General features: G+C 35.6%; 4 protein-coding genes across 7 annotated transcripts; 1 reads left to right on the top strand and 3 right to left on the bottom strand.

The window, feature by feature from the left end:
* Positions 1–1,415: 1,415 nt before the first annotated feature.
* Positions 1,416–3,310, bottom strand: LOC100248604 (ubiquitin-conjugating enzyme E2 28). Its single transcript, XM_059735772.1, has 5 exons — positions 3,084–3,310; positions 2,384–2,972; positions 2,165–2,292; positions 1,973–2,077; positions 1,416–1,748 (listed from the first exon to the last, which is right to left on the bottom strand). The coding sequence occupies exons 2-5, from the start codon at positions 2,451–2,453 to the stop codon at positions 1,605–1,607; spliced, it is 447 nt and encodes a 148-aa protein (XP_059591755.1). The 5' UTR covers positions 2,454–2,972; positions 3,084–3,310; the 3' UTR covers positions 1,416–1,604.
* A 131-nt stretch (positions 3,311–3,441) lies between these two features.
* Positions 3,442–7,846, bottom strand: LOC100253703 (rac-like GTP-binding protein RAC1). Of its 2 annotated transcripts, XM_002278559.5 has the most exons (8): positions 7,737–7,846; positions 7,485–7,616; positions 6,640–6,727; positions 6,336–6,445; positions 6,156–6,219; positions 4,173–4,237; positions 3,963–4,028; positions 3,442–3,865 (listed from the first exon to the last, which is right to left on the bottom strand). In XM_002278559.5, the coding sequence occupies exons 2-8, from the start codon at positions 7,581–7,583 to the stop codon at positions 3,761–3,763; spliced, it is 597 nt and encodes a 198-aa protein (XP_002278595.1). In that variant the 5' UTR covers positions 7,584–7,616; positions 7,737–7,846; the 3' UTR covers positions 3,442–3,760. The 2 variants fall into 2 exon arrangements, with proteins under 2 accessions (XP_002278595.1, XP_019074477.1); XM_019218932.2 differs by having other exon boundaries at positions 7,485–7,845.
* A 4,137-nt stretch (positions 7,847–11,983) lies between these two features.
* LOC100250259 (uncharacterized) lies at positions 11,984–16,727 on the bottom strand. 2 transcript variants are annotated; one of them, XM_010648587.3, is made up of 11 exons: positions 16,580–16,727; positions 16,054–16,222; positions 15,817–15,891; positions 15,279–15,516; positions 15,071–15,195; positions 13,725–13,758; positions 13,587–13,633; positions 13,310–13,450; positions 12,932–12,996; positions 12,789–12,849; positions 11,984–12,686 (listed from the first exon to the last, which is right to left on the bottom strand). In XM_010648587.3, exons 1-11 carry the CDS (start codon positions 16,656–16,658, stop codon positions 12,521–12,523), a joined length of 1,200 nt encoding a protein of 399 aa, XP_010646889.1. In that variant the 5' UTR covers positions 16,659–16,727; the 3' UTR covers positions 11,984–12,520. The 2 variants fall into 2 exon arrangements, with proteins under 2 accessions (XP_010646889.1, XP_059591754.1); XM_059735771.1 differs by lacking the exon at positions 16,580–16,727 and adding an exon at positions 16,373–16,529.
* Positions 16,728–18,081: 1,354 nt separating this feature from the next.
* On the top strand, positions 18,082–22,757 carry LOC100258852 (beta-galactosidase 13). Of its 2 annotated transcripts, XM_002278509.4 has the most exons (19): positions 18,082–18,513; positions 18,607–18,702; positions 18,783–18,895; positions 18,981–19,047; positions 19,134–19,226; positions 19,309–19,452; positions 19,548–19,642; positions 19,727–19,832; positions 19,958–20,042; positions 20,129–20,247; positions 20,345–20,512; positions 20,611–20,792; positions 20,887–20,996; positions 21,088–21,197; positions 21,277–21,384; positions 21,453–21,557; positions 21,692–21,837; positions 21,936–22,281; positions 22,384–22,757. In XM_002278509.4, exons 1-19 carry the CDS (start codon positions 18,331–18,333, stop codon positions 22,507–22,509), a joined length of 2,502 nt encoding a protein of 833 aa, XP_002278545.1. In that variant the 5' UTR covers positions 18,082–18,330; the 3' UTR covers positions 22,510–22,757. The 2 variants fall into 2 exon arrangements, with proteins under 2 accessions (XP_002278545.1, XP_019074347.1); XM_019218802.2 differs by having other exon boundaries at positions 18,082–18,702.
* Positions 22,758–23,961: the final 1,204 nt, after the last annotated feature.

Here is a 23,961-nt window from a genome sequence, read left to right as displayed (position 1 = left end):
TTTTGAAACGCTAAGTTTTTGTTGGAACTTTGTTTTATCCTTTTTTTAAAAAAAAATTATTCATCAAATTGTCATTCATGCTTTGTTGACGACTTGGAGCAATTATCCCACCTTAATATGTGGTCTACACAGTTATACAAATTCTCTTGATCTTTAGAGGGGCAAGTGACAACGATCGATGGTCCTTTGAAGTAATGTAAATAAGCTTTTTCTATGTTTTACCCTCAAATCATTAAATGAAAGAATCCTCAGTTTTTTTTATTTTATTTTTTAAATCTTAATCCATTGTTTGTTTGTTGAGAAAATGAAGCGGAAGGAAGGAAAGAAATGGAAGGAAATGGAAGGAAGATTGCGTTTTCGCTCTTGTTTTCACACTCTTGGTGTATTTTAGAAAAAAAAAACTAGAACGAAAATTGGAGTTTACGTAGTAAAGTTATTGAATTAAGTTATACTTATTCTGTAATATAAACTTCAATCATCTAACAATATAAAGATGTCAATAGGATGAATTTGAATAAGTTTGGGACGAATCATTTATATCATAAACTTCAATTTTTCCAAGGTGTAAGGATAAATTTCAATTATCACAAGGTGTAAGGATGTTAATAGAATAAGTTTGAATAAATTTTAGACAAATCATCTTTATTGTACTTCACCTTGTTCTCAAACTTGTATTTAGGGAAGGTATATTACGATGGACTCAGGAATTTTCAATACCTACCCTTCCTAGTTTAAATTTTTTTTCTTATTATTTTTAAAATTTTAATATAATTAAAATACTTATAATTTATAAGAAAATTAAAAAAAGTTTTATATAATTTATAAATAAAATAATTAATTTTTAATGTATTTTATAAATAATGGACTTGTATTTTTGTTTTTAAATGCGTTGAAAAAGGTAAAAGAAAATAAATAAATAAAAAAATTAAATTACTTTGATTTAATTTTATATAAAAACGCAATGTGGAGAGCTAATACTTAACTTTGCCTAAACTTGATCTAGGGTTCAAAAGACAATTCCCAAAGAACATCTTCCAACCTCCTCCGCCTCTTAGAGGTTGTTGTCATCTCTACCAAGGTCGTCCCATTCGTGTCTAGGCTCGGTGGCATGAACGATCAATGTAAGGAACTATTACAAAATTCTTCTCGCGTATTTGGACATACTATATAACGAAAAGTAATTGTTAAGGAACCACTAGACGATTCTTTAGGTTCTTCAAAATTTGTCAAACACCTAATTCTAAAAAGTTAATTTTAAAAGCACTTTCAGTGCTTTCAAAATCATTTCCAAACGCATTCTAAGGTATATAACGATGCACTCTGTAAAAAAAAAACTCCTGGATGATAGGTTTATTACATTTTCAGACTACTCAAAAACCACCAATGCCAAGCAAGGGAATTACAGTGGTTAAGACTTAAGTCTCAAATCTTGCCAGCCATTTATTTCAAGGGATTCTCAAATTCCAAGTTACAGCCTTCAAGGGTAAGTTATAAATACCAAGAATAACAATATCTAGGCCAGCTCTATACCTCATACACATAGTGGAATACGGGGAAGATTGAAGGATCAAGTCAAGTGAGGTCTACTTTGCGGTAGTTGGGGTTTATCCCATGGCATATTTCTGGGTCCAGCTGCGAGCTGTTGATTCGTACTTCACTTTATCAGTCTTGCACAAATGAGCAATCTCAGGGACAAGAGGGTCATCAGGGTTAGGATCAGTGAGCAGTGAACAAATGGAGAGTAAAACCTGCAAGAATCAAAACCCTTATTTCACAACCATACTCGAATGATTTAGAAGCTTCAAATTAACTAGAGCATCATATAAATTGTGGGTCCAAATCTTAACAGCTTTTTAAGAACGATGGTAGTTTAATATAGTATTAGTGTTTTGATTATCTGGAGGTATCGGGTTCTAGTCTTCCACCATCTGCTATATTAAAATAAAATGGGCCCAGTCTCCAAGATCACTACCTTGGATATGGTGAGTGCAGGGCTCCATTGTTCTTTGAGTATGTCCAAGCAGATGTTTCCATTGCTGTTAATGTTTGGATGGAAAACCTTGGTCCGGAAGGCAACCTGCAAGAAAATTTTTCAGGGAAAACATCAGGGTTGGTCTAAAACCATGTACAAGGAAGAACTACATATGTCGTCCTTGTGGTATACCTTTGGAGGTTTGAAAGGATAGTCAGGTGGGAAATGGATGGTCACAAGGAAAACACCACCAGAATATGGACTGTCATTGGGACCGATGATGGTTGCCTGCCAATGGAACATATCCTCAGCCACGGGACCTGGAACATCCAGCAAGCCTTCAGAAACCTCTCAAACAAGAAAGAATTAGACGATATAATGAAGCTGAGTTGAGTTTCTAAGGTCTCATACCTGCACTGCATGAAGTTGGGGGATCCCTCTGCAAGTCCTTGAGCTCTTTCACAATTCTCTTTGATGCCATTGTAGCAATTTGAGCAGTAGTAATTCTTAAACTGAGAGGAGAAATTCAAGAGGGAAGATGAGAATGCAAAGGGAAATGAAACACGTACACCCACATAATGGAAGATCAGTCAGCCTTAAATGGAGGTTTGTGGTGATGGTGGGGAAGAGGGGGAGAAGGTTCACTGATTCTTGACAGTGATGGAAGTGGGCACAGTATAAATTCCAGAAAAAAGTTGCAAGGAAAGAATCAAGAGCTCTAAAGCAAGATAACTACAGCAACAACATAGAAAATACAAGAAAACTTTTAAGGCATTTACTAGGCAAGTTCCACATTCAAATCACTCATCATAGTTCCCACAAACTGATATCAAAACAGCACAAATCATGGTGAATATGGAACACACTACTGATAAATAAACTAACCATGGATTCCAGGTCTTAATGGGTTACTTTCACTGAATGGCTGAAATTTTAGGGAGACTTTTAGCTAGGGCTCCACCCAATCAGGAATCTTGGAAACGACTGCTATCACCAGCCACTGGACATGAAAGAAAAGATATTCGTGCTTAGCTCGAAACAGGTGGGCTGAAGACAGAATCTGCCACTGGTAATTTAGAAAACATGATAGATGTTTTAGAAAATTCTTCACCAGAATAATGGCTCAATGTCATGTACAAACAGAAGATGACAGTAGCCCATAATGTTCTCTTTTGCCCCTCTTGACTCCATGCTGCAATTTGTTTGCAAAACCACTTTCATAATAATCATAAAGGAATAATAAACCTGCAAAGTGCATAATGACTAGCCTTATAATAGAAATATATTTTCCAGAAATGCAAGAGAATCTGTCTAGATGGCCATAAGGCAGATGTGAATTTCAGAGTAAACCTGCTAGGTTATAGCATAGAAATATGATATAATTCAAAGCAACATTACACATATAGACCAGCATCGTGAAGTATTATTCTAATTTTGTTACAAAATATGAACATATAATCACAGCCACAAAAGGAAACAGTCTCAGTTTTTATAGAGCAATCTTCATCAATCTAGTTAATACATTGTGCAAATCTGGAACCAAATTGAAGCGGTGTGCATGTTACAAACACATAGCATGTGTCTTTGATATACAAACACATCCGAGAAAGCAACAAACAACCACCTGACGCTTTTAAGGGAGCTCTCTAGTTCTGTCAGTTGAAACTATAGATCACGGCCTGCAGCTTCCTCAAAGTGGAAAGAGAATGAAAAAGATTGATGGTAAGACCTAAAATGATAATTGTCTACTTGGTCATCTTTTCCTCCCCACACCTAAACTTTCAACAATCACAATATAGAACAAGCTTTCTGTGCCTTTCTCTTCTTTCTCTTCTTCTGCTTTGGTGGCTGGAGAACCACCTTAATGGCCGCATCAAAGACAGCCTTCACGTTCTGTATTACAAGGGGGAACACATATCACAGTTAATAATGAAGGTAATGACAAACTTCTGAGTAACGATTCTCAGTAACATGAATAAGATATACCAACCTGCTGTGTTTTTGAACTACATTCAATGTAAGCAGGAGCTCCAATCAGCTTTCTCAGTTCCTCTCCCTTCAAAGAAAGTAGGAAATCAGGCCCATTTAATTGGGCAGTGATTGCAATACAATCCAAGGGATACAAGCACAAGGATGATGCAATAAACAGTGTAGTACTCACAAGATCATCTTAAATCACACAAGGCAATATCAAAAATACCTGAGCTGTGGTAATGGGCACTGCACCAGGGTGATCTATGAAGAACTGCTTATCATCTCGAAGATCTACAAGCAAATTTGCAAGTAATTAGCATTGAAGGCTTGTTGAAAAGGGAAAGGGATCACATTTATAGTTCTAGAATATTGTAAACACAAAAAGCATCTCTGAGATATTCTATAACTAGTACAAAAAACAATGACAATAAAAGGAAGCAGGTCTGTTTTCAACATACTTCAAAATAAAGAGGGCTTCCTATTGGTGTCTCTAAAACAGAAAAAAGTTAAAATACAAGGGAGAACCAAGAAATTGTAGCAAAACCTCCAAAGTTCATATGAAGAGAAACTATGGCTATGTTTGGAAATGTTTTTGAAAATAGTTCTTAAAAAACAAATTTTGAGAACAGTTCTTACTTGTTTTCAAGAACAAAATTCTGTTTTGAGAATTCAAATATGAAAAACAGTTTTTTCTACTCATCCTCGATGAAAGTACGATACACTTACAAATAATGCAGAAGTTTTCGAAGTATTCTCCATATTTTCAATTGTTGCTCAAAACATTTTACAAAAAAACAACTAAAATCACCTAAAAGTTGTTCCAAAAAACAGCCCGTTTTTAGAACAAATTCTCAAAAAACTGTTTCCATCAAAAGTTTACCAAACATGTTTTCTAAATTAAAAAACTATTTTTTGTTTTAAGAACATAAAAATGTTTTCAAGAACAGTTTCCAAACAGGGGTTATGATTTCTATTCCAAAAGGTACATGAGTAAAATAAATTAACAAGCATAATAACATGCTAGTGGAACATGAATGATAATTACCAAGGACCAGCCAGCATAAATGATGTCAATTATGGTACTGATTCAGAATTGATAAAATTTAGACAAGTAAAAGAAACCTTGAAAGATAAATTTGAAAATCCTCTTCAATTATACCTTTGAAATTATATGATCCCCCTTCATCAATTATTGTGAAATTTCATAAACAATTGAACAACTTTATACCTTTGAAATTCAACATAAATTATTATGAAGTGCTGTTAAAACACAGTGGAAACTCAACATTTTGTTATGAGAAAGAGCATTTCTGAAATGCTTGGACAACTTACATAAACCCTCAGAAGGTTGTTTACCACCATTCTTATTACTTTAACAACATATTCAACCATTCAAGTCATCTGATGCTGATCCCATACAGTAAATAATACAAACATCATAATCTAGGAAAATTTTCAAGAAGAAAACATTTAGTTGCACACTTCTATAATGATAGACAAACATTCCATTAGTTTCCTCACAGTCCTCAGAGCAGCTTCCTATTGCATTAATTATTAACATTTCCATCAATGATAATTGTTTGATTCTTCCCGGTTTTCATAACTCTCCAACAATGCCAAAGAAAAGGCTAAATACACTGTTGGAAATGTTATATTTGGAATATAAGGGCTGTATCATAAATGCTCCTATATTTTCAGTGGAAAAATATCCAAAGATCCAAAATGTCAGATTTTATTTTATTTTGTTATGTTTCTATGAAGAATTATTGGGTATTACTTATTTGGGAATTTTTGTAATCTTAGTTAATAATATAAATAGGTGATAAGGTATTTTTTTAGACTCCAAATAAAGGTTCCTGCACAAAATCAGAAACATCTAGTGTATAGAGAAATTAAAAATTAAAAAATTAAAGTTTACAACCTAGAAAATTCTGGTAACTTTTAATTGTATTATGGTTAGCAAAATTTGAAATTACTTGTGGATTTGTAATTTTTACAGTTACTTAAAACTTGTAAAGTTTACTTGAAAATACGTAAATCCAGATCAGGGCACATTATGGTACAAAATAACAGGCAACTGAACATACAATCTAACCTACAATTCCATAAAGAGAAAAATTATAAACATTACATTTGTAGCTCACTTGTTCTGGTAATTGAAAAAAAAAAATTAATAGCACTTAAAAAAATTGGATTAGGAGAATCTAACCAAGCTTTGTCCCGACAAGAATTATTGGAACACCGGGTGCATAATGCCTCAACTCAGGAATCCACTGAATATGGAAACAGAGCACATAAAGAATTTATCAGCAAACCATATTAACCAGACGACATGTTGCAGGAGGGAGAAAAAAGGAAAAAAATCTCTCATAGTAGAAGCCAAACTTACTTTCTTGGCAACATTTTCATAGCTAGCCTTGCTAATGAGGGAGAAAGCAAGCAGAAAGACATCTGCACCACGGTAGCTCAAAGGTCTCAACCTATTGTAATCCTCCTGGCCTGTTCCATAAATTAACAAAATCAGTTCAATATTAAGAACCCTCAAAGAGGTGTAGTGGTAAGACAACCATTGAGACAGCATCTTTAAAGTAGTTTTTGTTTGCCTTTAAGAACAATGTATTTTTTACCCTGAGAGCAAGCAAAGTACCTCAAAAAAATGTGAACAAACAATTCCTACAGGTCTGGAACTTTACCTGCAGTATCCCACAACCCTAGATTAACAGTGCTCCCATCCACCACAACATTTGCACTGAAATTGTCAAATACAGTTGGCACATAATCCTGCTCCAGGTCACATTCCAAATGAAGAAAACAAGTTGATGATCAATACAAAGGTAACCCCATCAATTCAAACTTCAAGTTGGAAAAAAATACACAAACACGTGTTAAAGCCATTGCAGAAGTCCATAACTCAAGCTTCCATGTATTTCTCAGAAGATGTCAACACATAAAGATACAACCGATTTCCAAAACCTATGATAAACCCTAACTACACGCAAAAGAGGCTATGGAAATGAAATTGTTTGAAAATACTTAGAAAAAGAATGAGGGACAGTAAACAAAAAGAAAAAGTTCTCACATAGAGCGTAAAAGAGCAACCATTTTTAAAATTCAAATGAAATATCACTGGCAAGGCCAATATGGCAAACCCCTAATTTCATCAAATGAAAATTTTCCACTTCCTTTCCCTCATTCATTCCGTAAAACCAAAAGTGGTCAAAGAAAGAAAGCATTCTACCTCAAGAAGGCTGCCATATTTCCATACCCCAAGAAAAACCCTAATTCTCCTATTCTTAGCTGAGAAAATGGAGGAAAACAAAAGAAATTCAACCTTTAACTTTGCTACTGCTTGGGTCCCCGAAAATTTTAATTCACTTCAACTAACCCAGGTAGCCTTTCTCTTCTTGCTTTGCCGGGTACCAAACGGTGACGCATTTAACACTCAAAAAGCCCAATTCCCCTTTCTCCTACTTCATTTTCTCGAAAACCAAACAGCAAAAAAAAAAAAAAAGGAAGAAAAACCAAAAACAGAGCTGACCGTGGGGAAAGTGTTGCTGGTGTAGGAGATAAGCATGCAAGTCTTGCCGACGGCGCCGTCACCGACAGTGACGCACTTAATGAACCTTGAAGCACTCATTTTTGGAAGTAACTGAACTCTTCAACTACACATCTGATTCAAAACGAAACCCCTAATTCAATGTCAGTTGCTGTGCAAAAACAACCAAGAAAGTAGGACACCCAAACCCTAACCCTAGCAGAAAAGCCAGGCAGAAAGAGAGGAGAGAGAGACCTGGGAAGAGGAAAGGCAAGCAGTAGAGGCGTTTGGTACTGACCCCACCTCTCGCCAGCTATTTGCCACCTCAATCTATTATATACCCCCGTCTTCACCACTCAACCTCTACTATAATATATATATATATATATATATATATATTATTCGTTTTATAATATTTAGCTTTATTCAATATTTATAAATATAATAATTTTATATAAAATAAAAATATTTATTTAGTAACGAAATTTATTTGAACTTTCTTCAACAATTTTTTCTTTGGAAGTTATCTTCCAAAAGTTAAAACATTATTTTGTCTGATTTCTCATGAATTTTCTTTACCTATTCATTCATTGGATTTGTTGGCGCATGACCAACAACAATAAGGTCCGACTAGATCCCAACGGATAAAATTAACACAATATATTCCATCTAACTCCTAAGATGTAGATAGAGCTATTGCCTACACAAAAAGATGTTCGAACGAATTGTCTAGGCACGTCCTTTCAAAGTTTAAGTTAGAGAAAAAAGGTTTGAGCAAGAAAAGAAATGTATCGGAGAAATGACAATATACCTTTCTTATGATTAAAAACGATTATTTATCTTTACTCAAATGTAATGTTTTCTCAAGTGTCTTAATGGTGTTTTTTATTACGTGTTATCGTCTTTAATGTCAATGATTGTCGACTCATAATGGCTATCATGCTTTAACAAGCCTTAAAAATTGGTGCTTTAACCTTGTAATAATTGTATCAATCAAGACACTTAATTTCTGTCACAGTTAATGTTTGTCAGACGATGTATGCAATGCACATGATTGGTTTTATGTCTGTCTAGTACCATAGGGTCAAACAAACAAGGCTACATGGCTCTTGTGTATAACATGCATCGCTCTAAATTATGCGTCGAGATCATACTAGACGACGATGAGCTTACCACAATGTTAGATGTCCTTTGTCCATTTGATACCTAAACGAGAAATGGATTTATGCCTAAACAAATGCAAGATCCCACATGATTGATAAAACTTACACTCATTTGACACTGTTTCAAGTAAAAGTGTTTTTATTGAATTTTTTTTTTTTTTTTCAACACTTCTATGAAAAACACTTTTATAAAAACCCAGAAAAATGATTCTAACAATATTTTTTATAATATATTATATAAATATAAAAATATTTTTAATAATAATAAATAACTAAAAATGATATTTATTAAAAAATAAAATATTATAATAAACCAAGCACTTTTATTATAAAAATATATATAAATATTTCTATTGTTAAAAAAACTCAAAAATTTAGTATTATAAAACGAAAGTAAAAAAGGAAGAAGAGAGTAAGAAAGATGCGGATAATGAAAGAGAAACAAAGAATAGTAAAAAAATATATTTTAGGAATATATAAAAATTTTGAAATATTTTTTTTAAAAGAAACACCTCCAAAGTATTTTTTTAAAAAACACTTCAAGTGTTTTTCTAATAATGTATTTGATAGTAATTCTGATATGCGTTTTTAATATTTCTAACACTTGAAAATTTTTATTTTTTAAGTATTAAAAATACTAAAAACGCTTTTCAAAATTATTCTCAAACACACTCTAAATTTTTAAGTGTTTTTCAAAATATTGTCAAATACTTAGTTTTGACCTTAAAAACATTTTTAAAAGTATTTTTAAGACTAAAAACACTTTTAAAAAGTACCATCAAAGTGAGATATTAAATTAATTTAAAGTAATGTTTGGTTTCTAAAAAAATAGTAAAAAAAGAAAAAAAAAACAAAAAATAATTTTCCTATAAATGATTGTGTTGTAAAAAATATTAAAGAAATTCAAATATAATTAATACTAATTCAAAATTCATACATTTTCAACTTATAAGTAGAATAAATTTGAAGCAATATATAAAGATGATTTATTAACTTTAAATCTATTTTTTATTTTTTATTCCCCTTTACTTTTCTTCTTTATTTTCTTTCCTCACATTTTTCATTAAATTTTTCTCCATTAAAATTTTCAAATATCAAACATGGTCTAAATATTATTTTATCAAGCTCATAAATATATGAGAATATTTAGATGATGTTTGTTTTGTCCGAAATTCGAATAGAAATTGATGCCAAATTGTCGTTTAAATTTCATTTAAGAGCAAATATTTTATTTTATGTGATCAAATAAAATATTTAAAAATTGGACTTTAACTTTGAAAAAAAAAATACAAATTTTACTAAATCTAAAATCTATTAAGACTGGGCTGTAAAACAAAATTGATCTTGTGACAGTGGAACATGTCAACCTCAATACTAAGCAGGTTTGATGGAGACAAGTCTTGAGTCTGATACAAAACCATTGCTATAAATGACTCATTCACATTTAGGGTTTTTGGTCTTCTTGAGAAAGCAGAGATGGAGAGAAATAGAATGAGAAAGGACAGATGGATTAGGATTTGAGGCCATTAAAGAGGGAAGCCACTGATGACAGAAATGCAGAAGAGGACTAAATGAGAGAGGAGTAATGAGCTTGCTCTTTCTTTCTATGCCCATTGTCCCATGACACTCTCAATGACTCATCAACTACCTCATCTTTTCTTGAATTATACATCAATGGAGCTGGTGGTTGAGCGGTTAAGGCTCCATTGACCTGCCACCTAACAGGAGGCTTTACGCCATGAAATATGACATCTTAATGGGATTGGAATGTAACCATGCCTCCAAATTCAAAAAATGGCCTAAGGTCCATCTGGGTTAGTGCAAATTCTTACAAATTCAAATCGAGTCCACCAGTTTAGTGTTCAGGTCATTGGTTTCCCCGGCTCAAGGTGGTTGGAGTCTTGGAGTCTCGAAGAGCTGGGGTCATTCCTCAGAAAGCCTCCCCAACATCCTCCATCCACTACTCTTAAGGGACTAGCAGCTGTTGCCTGCAGTTGCTTTCTTGACTGATCAGCTCAACCTAACGCTTGTCCAAACCTGCATTCTTGTATTCTTTCGCCTAATAAGACACAATATCGTAACAACCTACCCCAAGATGGATTTGGAGACCAAACCTAGGTCCTCAGTCTCAATTAGATCAGCTCACAGGCAGGCGAAACCTAACCATTAAAAAAGAAAACAAGAAAGGCACATTAAACCTAATACAAAAAAAGTCCTGAACTTTGGTAGCCCTGCTCCTCTAATGATGTCAAAAGAAAGAACAAAAATAAGACTGAGGAGAGCACATGGGGAGCTTCATACCAACCCCATGTGCATGGATAACAATTAACAAATGCTTTCCCCTACTATCTTATCAATTCAATATCTCTGTAACTGGCCCTTTCACTATTGCCATGGCTTCCAATTCAACCATTTAATATGAATAGCTTGATGACTAAGGTACTTCCATTGTATAATATTGTCGTATGGCAGGTTGTTGAATCAAATCTGCATAAGCATACTTGATAAAGGAAATAGTACTGACCTCATGCGAAGTTGTTCCAGCAGTAGACATCCTTCATCTACCATGAAAGTTTGGTAACCTTAAGCTGTTGAAAAAACGATATTATATCCCTGCTTTAAATATTATGAGGTAAGTGATGCAGGCATCAGAATCAATGACAATGAATTGCTAGCAAATGAACCTCAGAAAAATTGATGACCAAAATGATTAATTAGAAGCGAAAAAAATGCCCACATCGTTGAGAGATACAGGGGAAGGAAGAATTAATTTCCATGTGATTGTGCTACAAACACACTTGTTCTAAGGGGTGAGTTAATGATGCTGGTTGAGCATACTAGGCCACCCCATGTTCTGCATATTGATTAATTATTGTTCTATGTCGTATCAGAATAGCTGTCAGCTGACTGAAAAAATTTCGAAGAATTCAAAAGCAGGTCCCACCCTGGAGCAAATCCTATTAAATTTTGAATTGAGGCACGCCATTGAATGCCAAAATTCATCTGCATTGAGCACCTCGGCTTTTGGCAAATTTTCCCTGATTTTCAAGCCTAGAGGAAGACTCCTGGCTCCAGTCATTTTCATAGTACAGATTTTGCAACCAAAGATTAGTAATATTTTATCGTTCCTTCATTTTTCCTATAAAGCCAAGGGATAAAATTTGAAACCAGTGGCTTATAACTCATGAAACTGGTTTTTCAGTCTCAAATGAAGCTTCATAGCCCAATTGATAGGTGTGCTTACTAAGCCTGATTTTACCCATACAACAGAATATTGAAAAACCTTCACATGCTGAATACATGGGAAAAGAAGCTATAAAAATTGGAATCTTATGAATCTCATCCCAACTATAATGCAACATAACTGCAGAACATACTAATAAAGTATTGAGTACCATAACAAAATGAAAGAATCTATCATGTTAGAAAGCATCTAACAAGAATTCCCAGATGCTAACCGAATAAAAACATCAAACAGATTCTATTACACAACAGAAGAAAGAGAACAGGCAAGAATCTTACAAAATTGTCAGTTGAATAAATAGCCAAGACAAATTGCCCTGCATTTCAACTTGCTAAACTTTTTTGCTCACTGCAAATAGAACTTTATGCTGGAGAGATTTTACTCACATCTGAAGACCAATGGAGGAAATGAAACTCCTGACCATTATGTCATCTAAAAATTATGTCAAAATTTCAACCAAGATGTCACCAACAAATTTTCTAGTTCTACCCAGCTGCAACTTGTAAAATCTGTAGTTCTCGACTGTAAAGCAGCTTTCCTGGTTATTTTGGACCTTTACTTCCACAAGATGGAGGCTCAACACTGGTGGATTAAACACACCAGGTTGTATTTGTAAGAGTGAGCAAGGAAGGCTAGAATTCTTCATCTGAACTAACAAATTCTAATTCGATCATCTTTTCTGTAGCCATCTTGGCTTTTCCAGATGATGGTTGCTCCTGCTCCATTTTCTTTCTTTTTGTGCCAGGCTGCTGGTTTCTTGCAACTGCAGACGAATCCGTTCTAATGGTTGTTGATGGCCTGAATTTTGATAGATGAATCTTCAATGAAGTGGAAAGACCACCCACAAATGGCAAATAAACAAGAACATAATATTAATGGTTTATCTACTAGGGAATTCACCTCTTGGCCACTTGTTGGTTAGGGCCTGATCCTTCTTTTGTAATTTTTGAGCCCACCTTCCCTGTATTACAAAGTTAAAATGTCTCAGAGAAGGAATCAAATAGGATCACAGCAAATGAGCAGAGGTGGAAAGGACCCCAAACCTGTGATTTCAGTTAGAAACCTTATTCCTTGAGAGTGTGCATTTGTTGTCACTTTACCTGCATTGCTGTCCAGTTGGTACGTTGCAGACACATTAGCTTCACTAAATTTCTAGATTCTTCCATGCATTAGATAGATTACAGTTGTTTCAAACCTTGACAAAACAAAAAGAATTTGCACTAACTTTTAGGCATCGAGTTATCATGAAGTACTGATAACTCAATAAGGGAAAAGTGAAGGGAATCATATAATCTGTTTGGTTGCTAAGAAGATGGGGAAAAGATAATAAAATAGGAATTGTAAAATGATTGTAGTCTTCTAAATAACCAAACAGAGCATTTGAAAAATTGTTTGGAGATTAAAAGATGCTTGTGACGAACCTAAGTGCCTTCTTCAGTCCATCCACTGATAACAACTTTAGTGGCTGCATGGGCCTTTTTACATTGGTTTTATCAGCTAGGGGGTCAACTAAGTAAACTCCTTTTGAGTTGAGAGGATCCCGAAAGGCTGTCTTTAAGTTCCTGAAAAGAAGTATCACAAGTTGAAGGTACTTACTGGGAAATTAAAATAAAGCAAAGCATACGAGCCCCCTGTTTTGGCAAGTGGCTAACAGTAAACACAAAGAGATTGAAATTATCCTGAACAGTGAGCACGTACCCTCCTTTGAGCTCAGTTCGCATTATGGAATATTTCTCAGATGCTTTCTATAAAGAAAATGAGTAGGAAGCATAAGTTAGCACATTTCTTTTGAGATAAACTGGTCACCAAATTAAGGTATTGAACCAATTATCTTACCGATTTATGGTATCTACAATACACCCCACGACGCCTGAAATCACACAAGGTGCCTGAGTTAAATCATCAGGGGTTCTATAGTACAAAGAGATACCACAAAGATAAACTTCAATAATGAAAATAATACTGAGATAAGATCAAGAACATAAGCCAGTCATAGATCATTCTCTTCTGGTTCAAACCTAGCAACTCAAGGAGGTATTTACAATATGCCCTGAAATACAGGAGTCCCATATCTTCATGCTGTACCCAGATTTTTAAGGTAGTCTCTGGTTGCTACAATGGTTTATCAAGTTAACCACAAATGCAACAGAAAATTCTTAAGTAACCAAAGAGGGATTAGTTAGGGGTCAAAACAAGCCCAATCACTCTGAGCATATGAGAAAACCATCTAAGGATAGGAAGCTTAATATTTTTAATGTAAAGTTGTTCCTGTTGCACATTCATGTCATGCAAGGTTGAGCAGCAACTCATGTCACACAGAAGACCTCTATTTATTTTTGCAAGAATTACTACAAAAAATGCTATGCTAGATCATGCCCAAGAAAGTAAACTCAGCTTAACCTCCTTGATTGTTGGATTAAACAATCCATGTTATAAACAACATCAGGATTGATTATCACAGAATTAGTCCAATGATTTTTATAGCATCTTCTTCAAGAAAACTAGTGGAGCTACCCACCCCATTAACTACCCCAGCAACACATTTCCTGACCAGGATCTTTTTCTTCTTAGGGAAACACTTTCCAAATCATAATATTCCACCTGACTTCTTGAAGCTCGACCACTGATTTGTATCTATATGGTGAATAAATTTAGCACAATTTACAAGTTGAAGGATGCCATGACTATTTCTTGCAGTAAATCAAATCATTTATTTTTGCACTGGAAACTGCAAGATTGACTGAGATCTCTAATTTTTTCATACTATAATGCTATTGCATTCCTAATTTCCTTTGAAAAATTACAAAGCACAATGAATTTGGGTGATGCTGCCATATAAAATTTTGCTTAAAATTTGGATCAGAATTTATAATTGTAAAGCATGATCCTAGAAACTATCATTGGATCAAAAGGTCGTATATCTGTCTGTTAGGTGAGGCCAGTGACCCAATACTAAACTACATAAAAACACTCTGAACACATCGAAAGTTAACATATGACTTTTAACTTGACATAACTACCGAATTTTGATAATAACTATAAAAACATTCTTCATCCCCCATTGCTTAGAACCAAAATTTTATGTCATCAATACTGATGTATACTTGCAATATTTTCAAGTGCATTTTGTTGTAACAATGAGTCTACTCAATCAAATGAAGCAAGAAGTGCTAGTTACGTACTTGTTTATGACTAGTGTACAAGCCATCCCATCCTTCCTTTTTCCCTTGCAAACTCCATAATCAACTGAAGTGCCCAACTTTAAAATTTGACCAGGAGAATAGACACTTAATGAAAACCCATTTCCCTGCCAAACAAAAAGAAAAGGAGAAATTTAGCACTATTTTAAACTTCAACAAACACCCCCATCAGTGCATGTCAAGTTCATACCATGGCATCCTTCCTAACACTGCAATTGAATAATGCAAAGACTGTTCCAGCCTGCTCTTTCCAGTTCTTCTGATAAGCATCACCAAACAAGAAAACACTAACAGTGTCTTCATCCAAGCACCCAATTTTCCATATGCAATAGTTCTTCCCCGCAGAACTAGTCTTTGGGTTCCCCTTCTCAGTCAAAACACCAACGGTCGCCCAACAACCTGAAAGGGTGTCCCCCACCAGCAAATTCCTGAGAAAACAAGACTTGCATTAATACTCTGCTTGATTGCCAAAAAACTGAGGAAAAGAAAAGAAAGAAAAACACTTAAACTGTTTTATTTGATGTAACCCGTTAGGGAACAAAGAAACCGTCTGACCAGCTGACCTGTTACTCGGATAAGGCTGAATTTGAGTTGATATTTTGTGTTCTTTAGGAACTAAAACATTAGAACATTCAGGTTTCAACTATTTTAATTTCCTCGGTTTCTCAGCAATGAACTAGACCACACAAATTGACATAAAGGAATATAAATTAAGTGCAATAACATACTTTATTGCTGATAGCCGAACAAATCGAATATCTGAAAATTGGCTGCTAAGCTCAACAGAGGAGACCAGTTGATTCCTGGAAAAAGAAAATATAAAACAAACAAACATCAAACAATCTCATAACACATCAGGGTTTCTCCCCATTGGAATTCTCACCCTCCCCCCCAAAAAAAATTATCAAAACCTATAGTGAGAAAAATCTTTTGGGAGTTTTCAATCGGAGTTGACCTGCACCCACCTTATACGCAAACCTGAAAACTTCTCAACGTCAGTCTCATTCTTCTTCAAATTGGGAGCTTTCTTCACAGATTCAGGCTCAAAATCAAGACAATCTTGGACGGCATTTCTGAAGACAGACATGTCTGACTGCCTTGTTCGCGTTGGAGATCCATCATCAGAAAGGTATCCTGTAAACCAAGAGAAATTCAGAGGCACCAACATAGATTTCCCATCAAATAGATGCTTGAAATGGGAAAAAAAATGTCCAATACATGTAATATAAATTTGAAACTATATTCAAATATAATGCAAATTAAGAAAAACTAAGAGAACCCCACATAGATTTCCCAACAAATTGATGCTTGAAATGGATGAACAACACCCAACGCCTGTGCATATACTGCAATTTAAGGAAAACTCAGAGATACCCAAATAGTTTTTTCATGGAGCATGGAAAAAATCAAAAACCATAAAGAAATTTGAAGCAAAACACATCTGGATGCAAACGAAGAAATACTCATAGAAGGAGAAAGAGAGAGATTGACCTGGTGAGTGGGGAGGAGTTTCCAAAACCCTATCTTCGAGAGAGAGAAGGAGATCAAGATCCTCCTGGTGATTGGACATGGAGAGTTTGATTTGGTTGATGGGAGTGAAAAATCGGTGATAGAGTTATGGTGTTTGTGTTAAATACAGAGGGAGAGGTTTTGAGTTTTTGTGGAGGGAGCGGGAGATTTCAATTTTGGAGGGAAACAGAACGAGTCCATGAACCTTTTGTGGGCCTATACTGGGCTGGGCCTCGAAAATTTTGGAGTTGGCCAGGTTAGCTCACTCTCCAGCCCATGGGCCGAATTTATATTGGGAGGTGTTTGGTGGAGGGGAATTGATTTTCCCTTTTAGACAGATTCTGATATCATTTTTTAGGAGGTCAGGACTCTATGAAGAATAAGCTTAAAAATCTCTTCTTCTTGTTTTTTCTGACATATTGAATTCTTGTATGTATTTTAACAGTTTCTTTTAATTTTAAAAAAATTGAATTAATTCAATATGATAACTTATATACATCAATTAAATGTCATAAATACAATATATATTTATTTTTTTATTTTAATTAAATTATTGATTATTATTAAAGTTTTTATCCATATAATTAAAATTCACTAATAAAAACCTCAAATTCATAAAAAATTGATAAATACTAAGGTTGGGAAACTATTTTTCAAAATATTTTGAAAATAATTAAAAATATAGAAATTACCTTCAAAACTTTTACGGTATACATAAGTGTGCAATATCTCATATAAAATAAATAAATAAAATTTGTTTCTTTTCAACCATAATTGCATATTTAAACAAAATTAAGAATTGATTTTGAAAGCGGTTTTTAAAAGTTTTCAATCTCATGAATGTTTGGAATCCATATTATACAATGAGACATTATTTTTACTAAATTGAATTGAAAAGTGATAAAATCGGTCTATTTCTAACATATCCATAGTTAACACATTTATCATAGTTAGCAACTTTGGTTTCGTATTAAGGGCACTATCAATGTTGTCACTAGATCATCTCTTTATCTTTCGGTAAAGAGAAAATATGGAAGATTAACTACTAGCAAATGATAAAAGTCCATTTCAAAAAAAAAAAAAAAAAAAAAATGCATGTTGGGTTTTTGAAAGAGTTCAGATCATTTTGATAATAATCGGTTTGATCTATTTTTGTCGAGAAGGTCAACTGTTTGAATCCCCATAGCCCTAATATAATAAATAAGTCCTACAAAATAAAAAAAAAGAAAAACAAAAAACTATTTCAATGGTCTTTTTATTTGTTGACCATATATATATATATGTTACCTGAGATATTTTATACTCAAATTCGATTGGAAGATGCAAAAGCCCAAACAACCCATGTGAAGCAGAGGATAGCGACTCTTTCCTTACCGCCAATTTCGAATAGTCGTTACAGTTACAGGGGAACCAACTGTTTCCCGCTAGTCAAACGTCTAACTCGGTCTTTCTCCTTCAAAAATAGCAAGAAATGAAGAGAAAACAATGCCCAAAACAACAGGAACTCCAACAAAGATCTGTAAGAAGAAACAGCAACCAATAGATACCAACAGCTGAACCACATTTCAGTTTCCGGGCTCTCCTCCTTTGCCTTATATTTTACCAGATCTTTCTCCAAATCACTTCATCCCTACTCGAAATTCTTCAGAAAAATTCTTCGAGACACTACTTATATATTGGCTAACTGCCCTCTATCACAGCTTTCTCTTCTGAACCGCTGTGAGAGATTAACTATGGTGGTATCAGGACAGGCGCTGATAGCCGCGGTTCTTTCTTTGTTGGTCTCGTATGCGGCCGCGCATGGCATCGCTAAAGGGGCGAAGACTGTAACATATGATGGAAGGTCTCTGATCGTCAATGGAAGACGGGAGCTTCTCTTTTCAGGCTCGATACATTACCCCCGGAGCACCCCAGAGGTAGTCCCGGACTCAAGTTTATTGATGATACTTTCTTTTTCCTGTTCTGGGTATTTGGGGATTGAATTGATGGTTTTGGTGAATTGGGTTCAGATGTGGCCGGACATTCTTCAAAAGGCGAAACATGGAGGCTTGAATTTGATCCAGACTTACGTGTTCTGGAATATCCATGAGCCGGTTGAGGGCCAGGTAGACTTATATTTGAAGTCCTCCATGCAAAATTCCAAATTTTTCGGGTTTGCTTCACGGGCTAACTTTGAGTTTTGCAGTTCAACTTTGAAGGCAACTATGACTTAGTGAAGTTCATCAAATTGATAGGCGATTATGGTTTGTATGCAACCCTCAGGATCGGGCCATTCATCGAGGCTGAATGGAACCACGGGTACCTTCATTCACCCCCTCATTTTCTTCCCCAACACCATTCTCTATCAGTAGTCTCATACAAATTTTCTCGGTTCTGATTCCAGAGGATTTCCATATTGGTTAAGAGAAGTCCCCGACATCATATTCCGGTCCTACAATGAGCCATTCAAGGTGATGACCAAGATCATATACAGAAGATAGTAATCACACTACACGAATTTAAACAAATATGAACAAAATCTTTCACATTTTTGCAGTATCACATGGAAAAATACAGCAGGATGATAATAGAAATGATGAAAGAAGCAAAACTGTTTGCTCCTCAAGGAGGCCCCATCATACTAGCTCAGGTCTGGCTTGTTTACAATTGGCCTCATCCTCTTACAAACCTTGATTATGTTCTGATTTTCTTTGACATCGTCTATGATTCAGATCGAAAATGAGTACAATAGTATTCAACTTGCATATAGGGAGCTAGGGGTCCAGTATGTGCAGTGGGCAGGCAAAATGGCTGTGGGACTCGGAGCTGGAGTCCCCTGGATTATGTGCAAACAGAAGGATGCCCCTGATCCTGTGGTAAGTTTATATGTCGTCGTAAAGTTTCATCGTCGTCCTCTGAAGAGGCATTGGATCTAGGGTTTTGGAAATTGAGTACTTGGGTTTGTCTGCAGATCAATACATGCAACGGGAGGCACTGCGGGGATACATTCACTGGCCCCAATAGACCAAACAAGCCTTCTCTATGGACTGAGAACTGGACAGCTCAGTAAGTACTACACACTTATCATATTAGCAAATTAAGCTGATATTCAGGTTCTGATCAGCTTTCAATGGTGTTTATTGATTGCAGGTATAGAGTATTTGGAGACCCACCATCCCAAAGAGCAGCAGAAGATCTTGCTTTCTCGGTTGCTCGATTCATCTCAAAGAATGGAACACTTGCCAACTATTACATGGTAGGAAGATACTAGACTCTCTCTTCCCAAAACTTCAAAAAAAAAAAAAAAAAAACACACAAAAACATACCATTGGCCTGAAAAGAAAATCCTCACAAGATTGGCCCTTATGGTTGTGTTTGCAGTACCATGGTGGGACAAATTTTGGGAGAACAGGCTCATCCTTTGTGACTACACGCTACTATGATGAAGCCCCTCTTGATGAATACGGTTGGGATTATCGTTTCTTTCTCCGTGACTGATCAAGAAACGAAATCTAAAGATCTAACTGAGTTTCTCCTTTGTATGTTCTTCAGGCCTGCAGAGGGAACCCAAATGGGGTCACCTCAAAGACTTGCATTCTGCTTTGAGATTGTGCAAAAAGGCCCTGTTTACGGGGAGCCCCGGGGTTGAAAAGTTGGGAAAGGATAAAGAGGTGAGCATATATCATGAATAGAATGCAAAACTTTAGGCAAAAACACGACAAAAATATAGGTAAAAAATATGGCAGACTAAGCTGTTTTGCTCTGTAGGTAAGGTTCTATGAGAAGCCTGGAACCCACATTTGTGCTGCTTTCCTGACCAACAACCATTCGAGAGAAGCGGCAACTCTTACTTTCAGGGGAGAGGAATATTTCCTGCCCCCACATTCCATCAGCATCCTTCCTGATTGCAAGACTGTTGTTTACAATACTCAGAGGGTAACTCACCAAGGAAAAAAAATGATCATTGAATTGCCTACTCTTTGATGTGGAGAAGATTGCTGAGCGTTAGATTTCTGTTTTTGATTGTATGACAGGTTGTAGCACAACATAATGCGAGAAACTTCGTTAAATCGAAGATAGCAAACAAGAATCTCAAATGGGAAATGTCACAAGAACCGATTCCAGTCATGACAGACATGAAAATTCTCACCAAGTCACCAATGGAGCTTTACAACTTCCTTAAAGATAGATCAGACTACGCCTGGTTCGTTACCAGGTAAACCAAGAATTTTCAAATCCAATACACAGGGGAATGCCAAGAACCAAGAGTAAGTTTTGACTGATATGATTGTTTTAATCCCAAATTTCAGCATAGAACTTAGTAATTATGACCTACCAATGAAGAAAGACATCATCCCAGTCCTACAGATCTCGAATCTTGGCCATGCGATGCTCGCATTCGTCAATGGCAATTTCATTGGTAATCACACAAAAGCATGCTGATCCACATCTCTGTTTACAAATTTATAGGTAATAAGCTTTTTCATTACCAAGTGGGTGTGATTTTTCAGGGTCTGCCCATGGGAGCAATGTAGAGAAAAACTTTGTTTTCAGGAAACCAGTGAAGTTCAAGGCCGGAACAAACTACATTGCCCTGCTGTGTATGACAGTGGGACTACCGGTAATGGACAATTCCTTTCATGTGTTTTCCATCAATTTCTAAGGCCCAAATACTAATGAGGTCTGCTAAATCAATGAAGAATAGCGGAGCCTACATGGAGCATAGGTATGCAGGGATCCATAGTGTGCAGATCCTCGGGTTGAATACTGGAACTCTTGATATCACAAATAATGGTTGGGGACAACAGGTAAGAGACTGATCTGCAATTTATGACAGTGAGATTGGGCATGATCATAACTTGTGGGTGATTTTCAGGTGGGTGTGAATGGAGAACACGTCAAGGCCTACACTCAGGGAGGATCACACAGAGTGCAGTGGACTGCAGCCAAGGGGAAGGGACCCGCTATGACATGGTACAAGGTAATTATGTTTGGAAGGCTGAAAAAAAATTGCTGATATCCATATTACAGTGGCTTCCATGAAGTCTTTTTCCAACTGGAAGTGTATATTTTTCCGGGTTTTTTAAGCGGAGAAAATTACCCCTCTTGTTGCAGACCTACTTTGACATGCCTGAAGGAAATGACCCAGTGATTCTCCGGATGACTAGTATGGCTAAAGGAATGGCTTGGGTGAATGGGAAAAACATAGGTCGTTACTGGTTGTCTTACCTATCACCTCTTGAAAAGCCAAGTCAGTCTGAGTAAGTACAAAAACTACAAATTATCACAGAAACTCCATGAAAATCAAACTGGGCATTCTTGAATTTCCTCAATTAACATATGTTTTCGGTTGTTTCAGATACCATGTTCCAAGAGCCTGGCTAAAGCCCTCAGACAATCTCCTGGTCATTTTCGAGGAAACTGGAGGAAACCCAGAGGAGATAGAGGTTGAGCTAGTGAATAGAGACACAATCTGCAGCATCGTAACCGAGTATCACCCACCCCATGTCAAGTCATGGCAAAGGCACGACAGCAAGATCCGGGCGGTGGTAGACGAAGTGAAACCCAAGGGCCACCTTAAATGCCCCAACTACAAAGTGATCGTGAAGGTGGATTTTGCCAGCTTCGGCAATCCATTGGGCGCCTGTGGAGACTTCGAAATGGGCAACTGCACTGCCCCCAACAGCAAGAAAGTTGTCGAGCAGGTAAACCTTTAGTTTTCTCGGAAAAAAAGTTCTCTCGACACTATACGTATGTCTTAACTATTAGCCGCTATATAGTGAGAGCAATTTGGCCTTTTTTTTCAGCACTGTATGGGGAAGACCACTTGTGAAATACCGATGGAGGCGGGGATTTTTGATGGGAACAGTGGAGCTTGCTCCGATATCACAAAGACACTGGCTGTGCAGGTGAGATGTGGGCGGAAAGTGTAGAGAAAAGAGATGACATGAGAGCAGGGGAGTTGAATGAAAGAGAAGCATCGCTTTGAAGGAGAGATTTTAGAAAAGTGGTCGTTGTTTCAATGGTGGAGGAGACTTGGAGATGATATTGGATTTGGTTTTTTTTTTTCTAAATGTAGCATCAAGAATCAAAGGGGATGACGATGGTGATGATGAGTTTTCCCTTTTATGTTCTTTCTTTGTGGTAAAATACCAATATTTATTTGAATGAAGATGAAAGCATTTCCAGAAGCAGCTACTGAGAATTTCAATTTTTTGTCTTGAAAACTATTTTTCAAGAACCGCGTTCGAAAATGTTATCTCAAAAAATTTGATGGAAAAACATAAGGATGAGAAAATAAAGGAAAAATAAATTAAAATTAATAACTTATTTAATTAATTATATTTATTTTTTAACATAAAAAATTAAATAATTTAAATATATATAAATATTGATAATTCCTTTGGGCTACTAATTCTTTTATTCTTGTATCATAGAAAAATAAAATAGAGAATTAATTAAAGAAGTCGTAAAAGAAAGAAATTCGCTCTTTTCCACATCAATAGTCTTAAAAACAACCAAGGTTTGATGGCCTCTACCTAGTTTTTATCAAAAATATTAGAACATAATTGGAAAATGTGTATGTAAAATGGTCAAAGCTTTCTTTTATGATGGTCACATGCTCAAAGAGATAAATCATACTTTAATCATTTTGATTCCTAATTCAGATAACCCAAAATCCTCAAATCACTATAGTCTATCAGCTTATGCTTATAAAATAATAGCTTATCCCAAAAGCAAATCGGGATATATGACGATTAAACTTGACATGAAAATAACATATGATAAGGTTGAATGAGATTTTATTAAGGTAATTCTATTCAAAATAGGCTTTCATCCCAAATGGATTGAATGGGTTATTAAAAAAGCATTTCCACAGTTTCAAAGCAACGATCGGGAAGAATTCCCAATCGTTGCTTTGAGTCACTTTCTTCGTTCAGTTGATTACTTTTATGGATACCTAAAGAACACCCTGTACTTTTGAGTGAAGTGAACAACAATTTCCTCTATGAGCACCAATGCAACATCGTTAGCATTGCTTTACGCCTTGATGGATAATTTAGTCTAACACATGATCTTATTAGCTAAGAGACAAATATATGTTTGTACCCTCATTCAACAACGGGTTTTTTCCGCACACCTAAATGATCCAGATCAATGCTGAATTAGTAACATAGATTATAACCACACCACTGTTGCCCCCATCAACACAACCATTTCTTGGTATTCCGAAAGATATGCGATTGATAGGGCAGTAAAAAAAAAAAAAAAAAAACCCCAGAAATTGATATGTTTCAGACCCATGGGATATATATGGGGTTTTTCTGTATATCATTCAGCAAAATAATCCACCAACAAAATCAAAATCTATGTATGGAGTGGAA

Source organism: Vitis vinifera, chromosome 3 (assembly GCF_030704535.1).
Source record: "Vitis vinifera cultivar Pinot Noir 40024 chromosome 3, ASM3070453v1".
NCBI classification, from domain to species: Eukaryota; Viridiplantae; Streptophyta; class Magnoliopsida; order Vitales; family Vitaceae; genus Vitis; species Vitis vinifera.
This window is presented reverse-complemented; position numbering and strand designations above follow the sequence as displayed.

Excerpts from the sequence above, each read along its gene's own strand:
- LOC100248604 (XM_059735772.1), bottom strand. The coding sequence starts at position 2,453 with ATGGCATCAAAGAGAATTGTGAAAGAGCTCAAGGACTTGCAGAGGGAT. Across the intron at positions 2,293-2,383 it reads CCCAACTTCATGCAGTGCAG|GTCCCGTGGCTGAGGATATG; the intron begins GTATGAGACCTT and ends TGGATGTTCCAG. Across the intron at positions 2,078-2,164 it reads ATCCTTTCAAACCTCCAAAG|GTTGCCTTCCGGACCAAGGT; the intron begins GTATACCACAAG and ends ATTTTCTTGCAG.
- LOC100253703 (XM_002278559.5), bottom strand. The coding sequence starts at position 7,583 with ATGAGTGCTTCAAGGTTCATTAAGTGCGTCACTGTCGGTGACGGCGCC. Across the intron at positions 4,238-6,155 it reads TCTTGTCGGGACAAAGCTTG|ATCTTCGAGATGATAAGCAG; the intron begins GTTAGATTCTCC and ends ATTTGCTTGTAG. Across the intron at positions 4,029-4,172 it reads TGCCCATTACCACAGCTCAG|GGAGAGGAACTGAGAAAGCT; the intron begins GTATTTTTGATA and ends CTTTCTTTGAAG.
- LOC100250259 (XM_010648587.3), bottom strand. The coding sequence starts at position 16,658 with ATGTCCAATCACCAGGAGGATCTTGATCTCCTTCTCTCTCTCGAAGAT. Across the intron at positions 15,517-15,816 it reads GTTCGGCTATCAGCAATAAA|GAATTTGCTGGTGGGGGACA; the intron begins GTATGTTATTGC and ends TTGTTTTCTCAG. Across the intron at positions 13,451-13,586 it reads CGAACTGAGCTCAAAGGAGG|GAACTTAAAGACAGCCTTTC; the intron begins GTACGTGCTCAC and ends ACTTCTTTTCAG.
- LOC100258852 (XM_019218802.2), top strand. The coding sequence starts at position 18,331 with ATGGTGGTATCAGGACAGGCGCTGATAGCCGCGGTTCTTTCTTTGTTG. Across the intron at positions 19,453-19,547 it reads AGGATGCCCCTGATCCTGTG|ATCAATACATGCAACGGGAG; the intron begins GTAAGTTTATAT and ends GTTTGTCTGCAG. Across the intron at positions 20,043-20,128 it reads AGCCCCTCTTGATGAATACG|GCCTGCAGAGGGAACCCAAA; the intron begins GTTGGGATTATC and ends TATGTTCTTCAG.